The 16,029-nt window shown below is 45.7% G+C and overlaps 1 protein-coding gene across 20 annotated transcripts in view; it reads left to right on the forward strand.

Moving 5' to 3' along the window:
* The window catches only part of EP400 (E1A binding protein p400), a 103,378-nt gene that overhangs the window by 73,481 nt on the left and 13,868 nt on the right, over positions 1-16,029 (forward strand). For 13 of the 20 annotated variants that reach the window (XM_061603275.1, XM_061603288.1, XM_061603282.1 and 10 more), the window contains 11 exons: positions 514-667; positions 1,975-2,216; positions 3,495-3,668; positions 4,135-4,182; positions 4,567-4,602; positions 6,484-6,620; positions 8,019-8,075; positions 8,516-8,594; positions 11,774-11,965; positions 13,444-13,489; positions 13,944-14,053. In XM_061603275.1, coding sequence (XP_061459259.1) covers positions 514-667; positions 1,975-2,216; positions 3,495-3,668; positions 4,135-4,182; positions 4,567-4,602; positions 6,484-6,620; positions 8,019-8,075; positions 8,516-8,594; positions 11,774-11,965; positions 13,444-13,489; positions 13,944-14,053 — 1,275 coding nt within the window. The remainder of the gene's footprint in view (positions 1-513; positions 668-1,974; positions 2,217-3,494; positions 3,669-4,134; positions 4,183-4,566; positions 4,603-6,483; positions 6,621-8,018; positions 8,076-8,515; positions 8,595-11,773; positions 11,966-13,443; positions 13,490-13,943; positions 14,054-16,029) is intronic. The other 7 variants (XM_061603289.1, XM_061603295.1, XM_061603296.1 and 4 more) reach the window with 4 other exon arrangements.

Below are 16,029 nucleotides of genomic sequence, written 5' to 3' on the forward strand. Positions count from 1 at the left end.
GTGTGCTTCTGAATACCTGTTGCTGGGAACCACAGGTGGGGAGAATGCTCTTGCTGCCAGGTCCTGCTTGCAGGCTTCCCATGGGCTTCTGTTGGCCACTGTGAGCACAAGATGCCGGACCAGATGGGCCCCGGCCTAATGCAGCAGGGCTCTTCTTATGTAGGTAGAGTGGCTTGTACCATTTCAGACTACAGCTAGGGGACATTGGTGTGGCTTTCATGGAGATAAAAGACAAGGACTGGGAGCTTCTCCTGATGTATTTTCACTGCCAGAGGTAGTATGACTCCCAGTACCAGTTGCTGGGCGTCGCAAGTGGGGAAAGTGCTGTTGGACTCAGGTGCTGCTTGTGGGCATCTGGTTGACCTGTTTGAGGACAGGATGCTGGACTAAGTGGGCTCCTGCCCTGATGCAGCAGCTGGGCTCTTATGTTCTCATTCTTTCTCACTCACACACACACCCTGTATAGCTGAATAAGCAGAGTGGGATGTAACTCTCTTCTGATGCTTTGTGCAGCTCTGGACTCCCCCAACCCCACCTCAGGATGACAATGACATTTATATCGACTCGGTCATGTGCCTGATGTACGAGAGCACCCCAATCCCAGAGTCGAAGCTGCCCCCCGTGTATGTCAGGAAGGAGCGTAAGCGCCACAAAACGGATCCATCGGGTAAACATTGGATTTGGTTTCAGATCTGTACTGATAGAAAGCATCCTGCTTTTTCTTTTGTGGGTATGGATTTCCTTTATATAGGAAGTAAAGCAAAACTGAGAGTGTTACTGTTGTGACTGCAGGGAACTGCCACAGGCCGCAAAGGATTATTTAAAAGAGGGGTGGGGAACCTTTGGTGCCCTCCAGATGTCGCTGAACTGCAACTCCCATCAGCCACAGCAAGCATGGCCAAAGGTTCCCTGCCCCTGATTTAAAGCAACACATGACGTTATGAAAACCTGCCATTGATACGGGAGTGGTTTTGCGGTCCACACCAAAGGGGAGGCATTACTGGTGGCTGGTCTTGAGGGATCAGGGGCAAGTGGCGTGTTCCAGGGCTGGCTTGGGACAGATTCCAGTGGCAACAATCAAAAAGGTTGAGAAACAGATAATATCACCTGAGATGAGCAAGAGATAAATCATGGAGCACGTGCTTGACATGCAAGAATTCCCGATCCACTCCTTGGCATTTCAAGGTTGTTTAAAAAAAAAAAAAAAGATCAGGGAGTTGGTGATGTGAACAGCCCCCTCTGCCTGAGATCCTAAACAGCTGTTGCCAATCAGTAGATGATTCTGGGCTAGGAGGACAAGAAGCCAGGACCAGAGGCAGGCAGGGAGTTGTGTTCCGAGGGAACGGAGCAGAGGTGAGGCCTTTCCCATGGATGAGTGGCTGAGATTGAGGAGCCAAGTATTAGGCTAGGGCTTTTATAAACTGTGCAGGGATTGGCTGTTGGGTGGTCAGCTGACAGGCTGCTCAGTCAGATGACGACACATCTGGTACTGCAGCCTAGCCTCTGAAGCACAGCTCTCAGTCTGTCCTGCTTCTGTAAGACACAGCAGCACACTGGTGGCATAGGAGGTAACGTGTTGGAGACTGGCTGCTGGAAACCCTGGTTTGAATCCCCCGCTTTTGGCCCATCAGTGTTCTTATGGCTGTGGATTTCATTTTCTGCACTGAGACAGCTAGCACTTGCCAAGACCACTGAATTCAAGACTGTTCAGGGGTTTCATTTCAGTTTTCATTTATATGCCACTTTCCCCAGCTAACTGCTCAAAACAGCTCACCCGTTGATTTGAACTTGATCTGTTGCAGTATCATAGGTACTGAGTTGATCAAGGCTTATTAGCACTGTGACATGAGCGATTACCCAGCCCTTGAGGGCTTTAGAAGCTCCTTCGTTCCTTTTGGCGTTGTTTGTGCTGTTTGTTCGTTGCTCTCTCTCCCCCCCCCAACTGTCTCATTGAGCCTGGCATCCTTCTTCCAGCTGCAGGAAGGAAGAAAAAACAGCGCCATGGGGAGACAGTCATCCCTCCCCGGTCACTCTTTGACCGAGCCACTCCAGGGATGCTGAAAATGCGGCGGGAGGGCAAAGAGCAGAAGAAGAACATCCTGCTGAAGCAGCAGACGCAATTCGCAAAGCCGCTGCCCACTCTTGTGAAGCCGGCTGCAGAGGCAGGCCAAGACAATCCGGAATGGCTCATCAGTGAGGACTGGGCCCTCCTCCAGGTGAGATGCGGTGTGTGAGGCCGGATCAACGGCAGAAGTCTTTGGGTTCCGTCCAACATTGGTCAATCATACTCAAAGAAGGCTTATTGAAAACTGATGGACATGACTAACTTAGGCCCATTGATTTCAACAGGTCTACTCTGAGGAGAATTTGGTTGCGTGCTAGCTGTTATTGATTGGCCAAATGTGCACTCTGTCCCTATTTGTTACCCCCATCTTTACCTCGTGTGCTGGAAGACTCAGAGGAGGGTGTCCAAAGATGACTTGTACTGTACAGGTTGACGCAGGAGGCATGCATCGTGCCCCTCTGTGGGATAGTGGAGGCTCTGGCTACCCAGTGTCAAGAACACGATTGGCTCCAGTCACAATGATGGATCCTCCTAATAACACTCCCTCTCTCCTGCCCTTTCCCCGAAGTGAAAGGCAGCCTGTCCTTTATACAGGAGAAAGTTAAGAAGGCACCGGAGGAGTATTAACTAAATCTACCCAGTGTCCTAACTTAGTTTGGAGGAGCAAAGTTTTCTCAGTTGTAATCCATCAGTGTAGTTTTACAAAACTCCAGCCCTTACCTGAGTGCTCCACTCCTTCATTTACGTAGTCTTGCCCCATAGTGGCCACGAGGGCTATGTTCTGCCTCCCCTGTCAGAGGCAGCAGGCCTCTCATTACCCATTGCTGGGAATTGCACGTGGGGAGAGTGCTGTTGCTCTCAGGCTGTGCTTCCCGTGGGCTTCCCGTGGGCATCTGGGCGCAGTGAGAATACAACGCTGGACTAGATGGGCCTTTGGCCTGATCCAGCAGGGCTCTTCTTATGCTTAGTTTTGTACTGCTCAAGTGTGATAGAATGTAACATATTAGCCTGTATCATATACTGTACATAATTTAAGTGAGACCTGCAACAAAATCTTGTAGTGTGGAGTGCTGCTGTTCAGATACTGCAGCCAGCAATTCTGTTCTTCAGGGTACTCCATTCCATTCCCACTCCTGTCTTGCTGCTTTCTGAGGGGTCCTCACCAATAGATACTCAGCACTCCATGGCCACTGACCATGTGCACTCCTGCTCTCTCCTCCCCTGCTCCAACTTTTTTTTTTAAAGAGATGTACTTCTGCAAACCTCCAGCTTCCCCTGAGTACCTCCTCCTTATGTAGCCAAAGCTGCACTGCCCACTGATAAGTATCGGTACTCTCCCCCAAACATTACTAAATAGAGATACTGGTAATAGAGTGTGGTTTCACGTCTGCTGTCGTCCATGTTATCTGTTTCTTCCTCTCCTTTGTAGGCAGTCAAACAGTTGCTGGAGCTTCCTCTCAACCTTGCCGTCGTCTCCCCTGCTCACACCCCCAACTGGGATCTCGTCAGCGACGTAGTGAACTCCTGCAGCCGAGTTTACCGCTCCCCGAAACAGTGTCGCAACCGCTACGAAAACATCGTCATTCCAAGAGAGGAAGGGAAGGTGGGTGGGAGCCAAAATAAGCATCTTTCTTGCACCCTCTTTGGGGTGTCAGCAGCATAAACTAGTCTGTATGAAGTTTCAAAAAGATAATCCTTCCTTGTGGTATTTTTTTCTCTTTTTGATCATTTTATGTGGCACTCTTCCCTGCCCCCCTTTTTTGTATTTTTTTAAAATAAGTGCTTTAGAGTCCTCGCAACAACCCTGTGAGCTAGGTCAGCATTTTGCCCATTTTACCAATGGGGAGTTGAGACTGAGACATAGTGGCTTGAACAAGGCCTCCCGGCATGCGTTCCCCACCCTTTTTCTTTTTTGGTTGATCAGGGTAATGACCTCTGATCTCCTGGGCCTTAAGCCTCCCCCTCTGTCCACTGTACCACACTGGCTCTAATAGAGACTTTCTATTAATGTCACTAATCTACCCCCCAAACCCATCGCGGAAAGTCAAACTTTGCTTCTTATTTTACAGCTTATGTATGAAGCGAACCCTAAGAAGAAGACAAAAAGCATTTATAAGGTGTGCACTTACAAATTGTTGTTCCAATGCAGACAGTCTGGTATCTTAAGCATCAGCAGAGGTGGACACAAGATGAAGTAGGAGATCCATATTTGAGTCCCAATTTGAACGCTCAATCAGCCATTTGAAGCCTTCCCATCTCTTGCGCGTTGATGCAATAGATTGTGGCTCCAGGCGACCTTTGTCTCAAAGATGTGATTTAAAGAGTGATTTCTCACACTTTAGCCAGTTTGAATTCCAAAATTAAGAAGTGTTTTGTCCACCTCCCAGAAATGCCACCTCATTCCGCATGATTATTATAATTAGTACCTTTTTCATTTAAAAAAAAATGTTTTGTTACTAGCTTTTTTTTACTTTTCATTTTGAAATCTGATTGCTTTGCAGACATTTAATGAATTAATCCCTGCAACGCCCCATCAGGTAATGTATCACTCCCCACTTAACAGGTGCAGAAACGTAGTTACACAGTAGTTGTAGTAGTAGTAGTGGCGATAGCGATAAATCTAAACTGCTTCCCGGAAACCAGATGGTACTCAAGGGGGCAGTGTTGGGTGCCTAAGGATGAAGAGCTTTTGGCCTTGGGTTACAGCTCCTACTAAGCTTGTCTTTCTGATAGCAAAATTAAATCTCGGGAAATCATTGGGATGCTGCCAGGTATGGCATTTGTTCAGAGAGACCAGTATTATGGTGAGAGGTGTGAGTGTGTGCATGTATTTATGTATGCCTGGTGAATGCTCAAGGAGCATCACTAAAGCTAAGCAGGAGTGTACCTGATTAGTGACTCAGTGGCAGACCCATAAAAGTCCCTTGTAAGCTGCTCTTGAGTTTTCCAAGGAATTGCTGGATGTAGCAAGTGCAGGAAATAAATGAGTATTAACTAGTTCAGCTGGCAACATGTGGGTGATATAGTCTGATGCAGCCTTTCCCAACCAGTGTGCCTCCAGATGTTGCTGGAGCACAACTCCCATCAGCCTCAGCCAGCATTGCCAATGGTCAGGAAAGATGGGAATTGTGGTCCAACAACAACTGGAGGCATCTGGTTGGGAACATCTGGTTGGGAAAGGCTGGTCTGATGTGATATATAGTCTGCTTAGGCAGAGGAACGGCTTTGGTGTCTCTGGCCTGTTGACTTAGCTGCTCTAAAGTCATAGGAGGTATTGGAAATTAAAGCTAGGTAGGTCAGGTCAAAGGGGAGGGGGCAAGTTAGGTGTGGGGAATGAACAACTTTTCTTTAAAAAATAAAAATAAAACCATTGGCAAGTAATCACTGACAGGAAGTTGTGGAGCATCCAGCCAAGCTATTTCTTCATGGTGCAATTTGGCTGGTCAGCCAGGTTACCCATTTCTGGTCTTAGTCAGCACAGTGTCCATACCTTGCCCACTGAATAGGAGGTTAATGATGAGAGTTCTCCAGCTGTATCTTTGGGCAGGAGGGAGAGGATCGTGGTGGGAATGGGGGGAAAAGAGGATGTGGAGGAAAAGAGGGTAATTTCAGAGTGGTCCGTGTGTGTGAGAGAGATTTCAGAATTGTTTGGAGAGTGGTAATAAGAAGGGAGTTGTTTCATATTTAAGGACACTGCAGAATACTGTATGTCAGTACCTGCAAGTGTTCCTAACTCTTCAGTCTATGGGGTTTTTTATGATTATGTAAAATTGGAGATTAATCTTTTTTTAAAAAAAAAACCACCTATATTTGCTACACTCAAATTAACAGCATACAAGCTTGGTGCAGATGTAATTTTTAGCAGCCTACTAGCCATGACAGGCCCACGTGTGCCCTTTTGCCTCCTGCCCTTCTTTTACATGTGTTCTTTCTTCTGTTTTGGAGCTAACCATAGTGCAGGGTTATTTCTGCACCAGTATTAGGGCTAATTGTGGTTAGCTTTAACCAGAGTTTCCAAGCCTCCTTCAAATGTTTACAAAAGCTGGCTTGAAGCTAGCCATAGTTAACATTAATGCAGATGCTCGTTCATTCATTCATTTAAAACATTTGAATTACTGCCTTTCATTCAGCAGATTCACAAGAGACCCAGAAATGACCTAAACCATGTTTAGCTCTTAAAAGCAAAGGGAAGGGGGCAAGCAGGTGACAGCTGGAACATGCAAATGCTTGGCTACCCCCCCCCCCCCGGTTGGGATTAAGCGACAGTAGCTTATATTCAAAGCTTTGTGTTTGACTTGTTCCTAGTATTTGCATACTTAGTATAATGGATCTCTTATGTAGGTAGGCATACAGGCAGAAGCATTGCAGAGTTTTGTGTTACTCGGTATAAAACTTTGTTGTTGTTTGTTCATATTTAGACAAAGAATAGCCGTCCACTTCGAACTAATCAGCTCTATGCCCAAGATGAGGGTGCAGCACACACCCAGCTTTACACTAATCATTTTGAGGTTATGAAAATGATTGCTGGGAAAAGAAGCCCACCCATCAAACCCTTGTAAGTTTGTGTAAGAGCCGCTCCTGTTGCAACAGCTACAATAAAACAATTCTGTACAAAAGATATTTGTGACAATTTCCAGAAGGCTAGCTATGCTAAGTATATTGCAGCAAAGGCAATAGTGTCTTGGGGTATTATGGCATAAGCTTTTGTGGGCTACAGTCTACATCATCAGATGCATGAAGTGTTGTTGTTTTAATTTATTATCCACCCTTCACTCGGAGGTTCCATGGTGAGTTACAGCAGTTTGAAATACGTCTTCAAAAAAACAATTTAAAGTTAAAATCACAAGCATGACCTAAAAATATACATCTCAAGTGTCAAAGGTTAGAGTGAAGAGTTAGGTCTTCATCATTTGCTGAAAACTTTATAGTGAAGTTGCCAGACCCACCTCCATGGGGACAGAGTTTCACAACTTAGGGGCTGCCACAGAAAAGGCCCTCCACCACATTGAGCTTCTGAGGGTAGCATACGCATACAGTTGAGGTGTGTGTATGGTGTTATGAACAGTAATGTCAGAAATTAAATGCAGAAAAGTACAGTGATTATTCCATTTTGAAATATGTTCATTCACAAAGCAGTTGTTAACATACGTGTCTTGCCATTGGTCAGCCAATTAACTCATGTAATTGATAAAAATCCATTGTGTTGATTCTGTCACTGAATGTCTTGATTTATGCCTGGGCAAATTTAAAACAAGTCTCAAACTTGGGTTCCTGAAGCTAAATAGTAAGAGTGCCAAGTGAGTCTCCCTGGAGAGGGCATTCCATAACAAGGTGCTGCCACTGAAAAGGCCCTTGACCTGGTTACTACCCAGTTCATCTCTGAAGACAGAATCATTGGGAGGAAGGCCTCTGTGCCAGTCTTAATTATTGGGGTGGTTTGTACCCTCATCCCAATCCGTATATATGACTATGAAGGTTAAAACCAACACTTATAATTGTGCTCAGAAACAAATAGGAAGTCGGGGGAATCCTTTCAACTCTGGTGGCAAAGACTTGTACTCATCTTACACCAGGCCCATTGAAATTAATGAACTTTTACAGTTAGTCATATAACTTCAATGAGTGTACTCTGAGTAGGACTTGCATTGAATACCACCCAAAGGTTCCTGATAGCTAGTTCTAGTCAGTCATCTTGCCACTGCGTTTTGCACCAGTTGAAGTTTCCAAGTGGCCTTCAAAGGCAGTCCTGTGGTGGATGTGTTGGAGTGTGTGTTTCTTTGTGTGTATGGGTGGGTGGGTGGGTGTGTTGGTGCCATGACTAGAACATGCAGCAGGGCCCCCTCTTTCAGGAATTTCTCTCTCTCCCTCCCTCCCTCTCCCTCTCTCTCAAAATAAAGGAACATTTTACGATCGTGTTGCTGTTACAGCAAATATCCTTTTGGTTGTATTTCAGACTTGGTATGAACCCTTTCCAGAAGAATCCAAAACACACTTCAGTACTTGCAGAAAGGTAAGAAGTTGCAGGAAGGATGGGTGCAGCACCGAGAGATTCATAGCACTCTTGCCCCCTCTTTGCTTACAATGCTTTGTGAAAGAATGGAGTTGATTTTCATCTGCTTTGGGCGCAATCCAGCTGAAGTGAAACACTTTTGAGTCATTTTTTATATCAGTGGAAGATATTTTAAGCATGTGCTTAACTCTTCCATCAAAATCAGGAGGGCTTATACCGGGGGGACGGACCTTTCACCCTACAGATGTTGCTGAACTGCAACTCCCATCAGCTCCAGCAAGCACGGCCAGTGGCCAGGGCTGATAGGAATTGTAGTTCAGGAACTTCTGGAGGGCCAGATTCTCACACCTAGCTTAAAAGTTCTTAACATTTTACTGAATTGTGTCCTGATTCCACCCCCTTCATAATTTCTAAGTTAGTTTATTCCGCTTTATTTCTAGCGGCATCAACTATGATAAACCACTTCCTCCTATTCAAGTTGCATCTCTCCGAGCAGAGCGGATTGCCAAGGAGAAGAAGGTACGTTGAGGGGGAGATGCTAATTCCTGTGTCAAACAAAGAGCCACAGGATGAAGCTTGGCAAGAGATCCTGTTGCCCCACCATCTAGTTTATCAGAAGTGATTAGCTCAGTTGTATGATATGCTTTGAAGATTTGAAACATAGTATAGTAGTGCTTTGTATTCATTGTAGGGGTTGATTATTATAGTCTAATCTGGACTATTCATATGTGAAATTTGCTGTCTCATTTTGTTTCTTAGGGGCAGATCCTTGTACTACTTTTGGCAACATGGAAGAAGGGAGAGAGAATTATCCAGCCACGAGAGTGGCTGCATACTATAGTCAGCATGGATTTTTTGCATTTTGCAATGTTAAATTGAAAACACTCCCCATGCCATTCTGATGCTTCCCATAAGCTCATTTCAAACAAAACCTTACAAAACTTATAGTCCTGAACTCAGAAACGCTGGCTTAACAACCCTCTAAATTTGCATGGCAATACACATAACAGTCAGAGAGAATCGAGAGTTCAAAGGGTAAAAAGAGAGAGAGAGAAAACACCCCTTTTGGACTTTTTTCTGTCACAAGTTCTCATAATTTGTTGAAGTTAATTAAAAATCAGCCATGTTCACAGAGTACATGTAATCCTATTACTGACCTTGCCCCATACTCTGACCTTCATCTTCTGCAGTTTAAAAGTTAAAGAAATGCCTGGCTGATTCTAATTAATCTAAGAAATTTTGCATTGAACTCAATGATAATGTTGGGCATGCTCAGTAAGAACCAACTGTCACTGTTCTAAAAGCCAGACTCACAGCTGCTTGGCTAATTGGGGCCACACCCACATCAGACCTTTATTTCATGTGGGACAGTCATGGCTTCCCACAAAGAATCCTGGGAAGTGTCGTTTGTGAAGGGTGCTGAGAGGAGACTCCTAGTCCTCTGACAGAGCTCCAGTGGCCAGAGTGGTTTAACAGTCAGCCTCTCTGATTGAAGCTCTGCGAGGGGAATAGGGCATCTCCTAGCAACTCTCAGCACCCTTCACTAGCTACACTTCCCAGGATTCTTTGGGAGAAGCCATGAGTGTCTAAAGTGAAATAAAGGTCTGGTGTGGATGTGGCCAGGGACAGCTTTGGGTTAAATTTGGGTGGGAGGCTACATGTGCCTGCTGTACAACAAAAAGGTGGGGGAAACCCTGAAAAAGAATAATACTGTTCACAATGTTTTCTTTTTGGAAAGGAAGGGAGCTTCCCCTCTGCCTAGTGCCCACCCATCCAATCTCCTCCCCTCCCTCCCTCTCTCCCCCAGGTCAGTTTCACCTATCCTAAGCGTGATTGCACAAGCATAAATCCCACTGAACTCAAAAAGCATGCAAATGATCAAACCTGCCCTCCCCTCCCTCTTGCCCCTTCTCTCCTCCTTTCTTCACCCCGCTTCCCCTCCCCATCCCCTTCCAATCTCCTCCTTCCCCCTCCTCCTCCTCCCCTTCCAATCCCCTCCTTCCCCCTCCTCATTCCCCCCTGCTCCTCATTCCCCCCTGCTCCTCATTCCCCCCTGCTCCTCATTCCCCCCTGCTCCTCATTCCCCCCTGCTCCTCATTCCCCCCTGCTCCTCATTCCCCCCTGCTCCTCATTCCCCCTGCTCCTCATTCCCCCCTGCTCCTCATTCCCCCTGCTCCTCATTCCCCCTGCTCCTCATTCCCCCCTGCTCCTCATTCCCCCCTGCTCCTCATTCCCCCCTGCTCCTCATTCCCCCCTGCTCCTCATTCCCCCCTGCTCCTCATTCCCCCCTGCTCCTCATTCCCCCCTGCTCCTCATTCCCCCCTGCTCCTCATTCCCCCCTGCTCCTCATTCCCCCCTGCTCAATTTTACCTATCCTAAGCATGATTGCACAGGAGTAAATCCCATTGAACTCAATAAGCATGCAAATGATCAAACCTGCCCTCCCCTCCTTTTCCCTCCCATCATCTCCCTTTTGCCCCCTCCCTCCCCCTCCCCTTCCAATCCCCTCCTTCTGCTCCCCTCTTCCCCCTTTCCTCCTTCCCTCCACTCTGTAGAATTGTTACCAAATTCTTCCAAGCTACACAGGAAGTGGATTGGACTGTGAAAGACCAACCCAAATTGTGTTTGCATTTTGATCAATTTGTAGGGCAGTACAATATCTCAGAGAGGAGGTCAGGTCTCCTGCTCCCCTGGTGCATTCACTATAGCTGCCCGACTTCTCTGCTTTTGTGATAGAAATATCTGTGGGTTATAGATATGTTCTTAAACCGCAAAGTTTTTTGCCTATTAGTGAATAATATTAAAACTTGAGAATAGCTCTGTGGATGTCTCTTTTGCTCCATTATGTGCAGCTGTGTTAATGGCCCTGATACTCATGAGATTAAGTATGTCCCACACTGCTTTTTTGTTTACAGGTAGCAGTTGAAGTGGGGCCTGATCCAGATTCACCCAGTAGCACGTTGGGGGTGGGGTGGGAGGAATTTGACTCTTTCTCCTTGCATCATTTTCCTGCTGAAAAATGACCTCAATCCCAGCTATTCTTTTCCCAAAAATTTTATTGAAGGTTTTTTGTACAGTAAGGAATAGCAATATTAGTCATATGGTTACATTTTTGTATCTTCTTGTACAATACATATTTTCACATTTTTTATGTTTGCCACTGAAGTAAATTCATTTTTGGGGACAGGAATATTCAGTGGGAAAATGCCCTGGGGAGAAAGGGGAGAAATCCAGATTGGGGCTTCTCTGTGGCTGCTGTTTCTAAACAAAAAGCCAAGGACTGAAGAGGCTATCCTGGGATTAACACATGGTCTCTTAAGGGCCATTAACACGTCTGTTCCTCACCGTTATGTACAGCAATCTGAGCAGCTGTTCCTGGCAAAAGTAATGTAAGGATCTGCCGTAAGAAACTGACACAAAATGAAGAACTGAGCCGCTTACAAAAAGACTTACAAAGTTCAGGCAAATTACAAACGAGTGCATCCCACTTGTTCAGCCGATTCTTGTTCAGCCGATTCTTCAATCGAATGCGAATGCGATTGTAGCTCCTCCTACTGGGGATGCTTTTAGCTGTGCTTGAGAGCAAGCAGTGGGCTTTGGCCGTCTAAAGAACGGCTGTCCAGCTGAGCCACCTGCACAGCATGGAAGTGATGCCTTTCTTTCCTCCTCCTCCTTCTTTCCTCCTCCTCCTCCTCCAGGCTCTGGCTGAGCAGCAACGGGCCCAGCAGCAAGCTGGAGCGCAGCAGCAACAGCAGGCCAGCCAGCAGCAAGCTCAGCAAGCAGCTGTCCAGCAAGCCCAGCCTCAGCCCCAGGCTCAAGCCCAGGTAGTCCAGCAGCCCCAGGCTGTGGTGCAGACGGCTGTTACCACTGTGGCAAACACTGCAGTATTGGTAAGACACTCTGGAGGACACTTATGGGAAGTAAGAACCACATCCGAGTTCACTCAGCAGTCAGGCTTATACAGAAGCAGAAGATTCTCTTATTGGCATCATAAAGTTTGGGATTGCAGACTCATAAGTGTCACTTCAGCCCTAGTCCAGTGGTTCCCAGGCTTCTTTTCCCCGTGGGCCATTGAATGTTGCTGATGGTCTTGAATGATTTTTTTCTGCCTGCTTATAGCAATTGTAATGCGCTGTGTTAGATGCGGCAAGGTTTTTCGTTGTGTTTATATTGCTGCTTTTACTCCTTATGTTGCATTTTACTGTATTTCACTTTTAATTGTTTGGAATACAAAATGCAATATAAGAAATAACAGGAGCAATACAAATACAGTTAAAAATCAGTATGAATATTTAATATGACCGTGCCACCTGAATGAAACTATGGACTGCTGGTAGTCCATGGACCACAGTTCAGGAACCACTGGCCTAGTGGCTAAGGCCACTGAGGCCTAGCATATCACATTTTTTGTTCTTGTGGGCTTCTGACTTCCATAGACTAAACTGCATCACTGCACTCTTGAGGCTGTACCTTGTTTAATACCAGTGTTTTGTAGCCATCTTGACACAAACGGTGACCTCCTTTATACTAGGCACATCCATTTATGTGCTGATTGACTGGTGGCAGCTAAGATTTCTGGAAACTGCAACCCAGATTTTCCATAGGGAGGGAATAGGAATGGTCATAGTTAAACTCATGTTTTAGACAAGAGTTTTAAAAAAGGACCTGTTACTTTTAAAATAAGCTTTTGATGTTCCAGAGGTATAAGCAACACGAGCCCACTGCAGTTTTTATCTTTTGTTGTGATTTAAATTTATTGGGTTGCATCCAGTGTTAGTTCTACTCAGAGTAGACTCATTGAAAATAATTGGACATGACTGACTTAGGTTCATTAATTTCAGTAGCCCTTAGCCCTTAAATAGCTGGATACAATCCATTGGGTGTCCTCTGCCTTATAAACTTGTTAAAAATATAACTCAAGCATCTGTGAAGTTAATTGGGATGTAGTTTCATGACTCTCCACAGTGGCCACATTCACACATAGCACTAAGCCAAAAATCATGGCTGCTTAAGCCAGGATATGCACATGTTTCCACAGCTCTTTTCCAGCTGCTTCACTTCACACGAGCGGGCAAACAAGTGAGGATTTAGCACTTAAATGTAGCTTCTTGTTACTTCCAAACCAGGAAACATTTAATGTTGGCTTCATATCCTGGCTAGTTTTGAAGCCATTAACCATAGCTTCTGGGTTCCCATGAAATGGAAGGATTTTTTAAGTGTTGAATCCTGTTTTGTTTTTTTAACTGCTTGCATGAAGATTCAGTGAAGAAGTTGTGTGCAACCACACGCAGGTCATGCTGTATTGTGGCTAGCATTGCATGCAACTGATGCCAGTTTTTCTTCTTAACTCAAATTATCTCTTGACTAGGCTGGTGCAATGAAAACCTCAGTGACTGGGACAAGCATACAGACAGGTGAGTTGCACCTCCCATAGTAAAGTATTGTGGGTGGGGGAGAAAAAAATACCTGTGTGGTTGGTGGGTAAGTTATGGTGTCTATTTCTACTGCAGTTCCAGGCCACATCCACACCACACATAAAGCACTATGGGTCCACTTCAATCAATCAAGGCTTTCCCCAAAGAATCCTGAGAAACTGTAATGTGTTAAGGGTGCTGAGAGTTGTTAGGAGACCCTTATTCCCCTTGCGTAGCTATAATTCTCAGAATTTCCTGGGAAGAGGGGTTGATTACTAAACCATTCTGAGAGTTGGAGCTCTGTGCAGGGGTCTCCTAACAGCTATCAGCGCCCTTAACATACTATTTTTCCCAGGATACTTTGGGGGGAGCCATGACTATTAAAGTGGTATAAGAGTAATTTAAGCATATGGTGCGGATGTGGACCCAGACTGTTCTTGGTTTTCTTTTTCAGCTACAGTCAGTGGGAATGTTATTGTGAACACCGTGGCTGGAGTGCCTGCAACTACCTTTCAGCCGATCAACAAGCGTCTTGCTTCACCCGTTATACCCGGAACACTGACAGTGAGTACTTGCAAATGCCCAGTGTATCACTTTGAGTCACCCAGTTAGGGCAGCGACTTCAATAAAAGTCGTACGATGCTAAGCAAAATGGGGCATGCATGTGGATAATAAGCATCTAGAAACAATCCTACACTGGAGGTGGGATTGCCATGTGCTTTTATTTTTTTCAAAAATTTTTTTAAAGAGGATTTATATACCACTTCATCATCAGTCATCTCTAATGAGTAGTTATGAAGCTGTTGAACAAGGTGGTTTGTGTCTGCATGGATACCAGGAAATTTCCTCTGCTCTGGATTGGCATATGGAAGCTTTCCGTGTGGCAACTGGGGTGTGCTCCTGTGAGATTGTGCTTATATAGATGTAGTACGTAGGTAGGAGGCCACTCATTAAAGACAGCGTGGTACCTACTTCCTGATTTGGGGCCAAACAGAAGGCCAGTCTTAGCTAGCAGCTGCCTGACCAACCGGAAGATTGACATTGTCGTTCAGTCTCGTTTATGGGGCTATAAATGCAACAGCTGCATTTGGACATAGCACTAAGATGTAGGTAAGTGCTATGTGAACAGGCCTTAGGCCCATGGACTCCCCTCCCCCACTCCCTGTACACATTTCCAATATAACTACAGTTTGTTATTTAATCTGAACCAAAGTAAATAATGGTTAGTTCAGTTTGCCCAAATCAGCCAAATCCAAACCATGGTTTCTGATCCTGGCTTGTTCAGATAAACAGTTCTGATTCGGATGAAACAACAACCAGCAGTTAGTTGAAAAGGGAAGTGGATGCTTCTGCTTTTCACGGCCACATGGAGGAGGGGAGGGGGAACGGGTTCATTCAGGTAACCATTATGTTCCATTACGTTTTAGCATTATATCTGAATCGGGCCATTGCCAATTGCCATGCTAGCCAGAGCAGAATGTAACCCCTGTACTGGGCAAAAGGATGTTATTTCTGCCAGTGACAAAGGCCGCCTCTTTGAAATAACATGCAGATACAAGCAAGAAATCGGGTGCTAAGAATATTCAGTGTTTCGCTGCTTATGCACTTGTCATTTTTGCCAGTTTGTGGGGCATTGTTGGGATTCCCCTGAGGGTATTAAGTTTCCTTTAGAAGCGCTAGCCTTTTTCCATGAGCAGGCACTGCTCCACGTTGACGCATAAATGATGTGGAGCATTTTGGGAATTTCCTGAGCATTTCTGGTTCTCTGTGTTTATGAGAATACTTTCGAAAGCTGGCTTGCAAGTGCAAGATGTTGGCTTTGTTCAAATATCACAGCAATCCCAGTTAAGGAAGGTTAACTATGGTTTGGCCTGATGCCTGGATCCACATTAGAACAAAAGAAGATCATAGAATCATAGAGTTGGAAGGGGCCTTGTAGGCCATCGAGTCCAACCCCCTGCTCACAGCAGGAAATCCACAGCTAGAGCATCTCCCGCAGGTAGCTGTCCAGCCTCTGCTTGAAGACATCCAGCGAAGGGGATCCCACCACCTCCCTAGGCAGTCGGTTCCATTGCCGAACTGCCCTTACTGTCAAGAAGTTCCTTCTAATGTCCAATCTGAATCTATGCTCCTGCAACTTAAAACCATTAGACCTAGTCCTACCCTCTGGGGCAGCAGAGAACAAATCTGTACCCTCCTCTATGTGACAGCCCTTCAGGTACTTAAAGAGTGCAATCATGTCACCCCTCAGCCTTCTCTTCACCAGACTGAACATGCCAAGTTCCTTCAACCTTTCCTCATAAGACTTGTTCTCCATACCGGCTATCATCCTCGTCGCCCTCTTCTGAACCCGCTCCAACTTGTCTATATCTTTCTTAAAATGAGGTGCCCAGAACTGAATGCAGTATTCCAGATGAGGCCTGACTAATGCAGAATATAGTGGGACTATTACTTCCCTCGACCTGGAAACTATAGCTGTGTTTATGCAGCCCAAAACTGCGTTTGCCTTTTTTGGCGCAGCATCACACTGCTGGGTCATG

The sequence above is a fragment of the Rhineura floridana genome, chromosome 19, assembly GCF_030035675.1.
Source record: "Rhineura floridana isolate rRhiFlo1 chromosome 19, rRhiFlo1.hap2, whole genome shotgun sequence".
Lineage (NCBI taxonomy): Eukaryota > Metazoa > Chordata > Lepidosauria > Squamata > Rhineuridae > Rhineura > Rhineura floridana.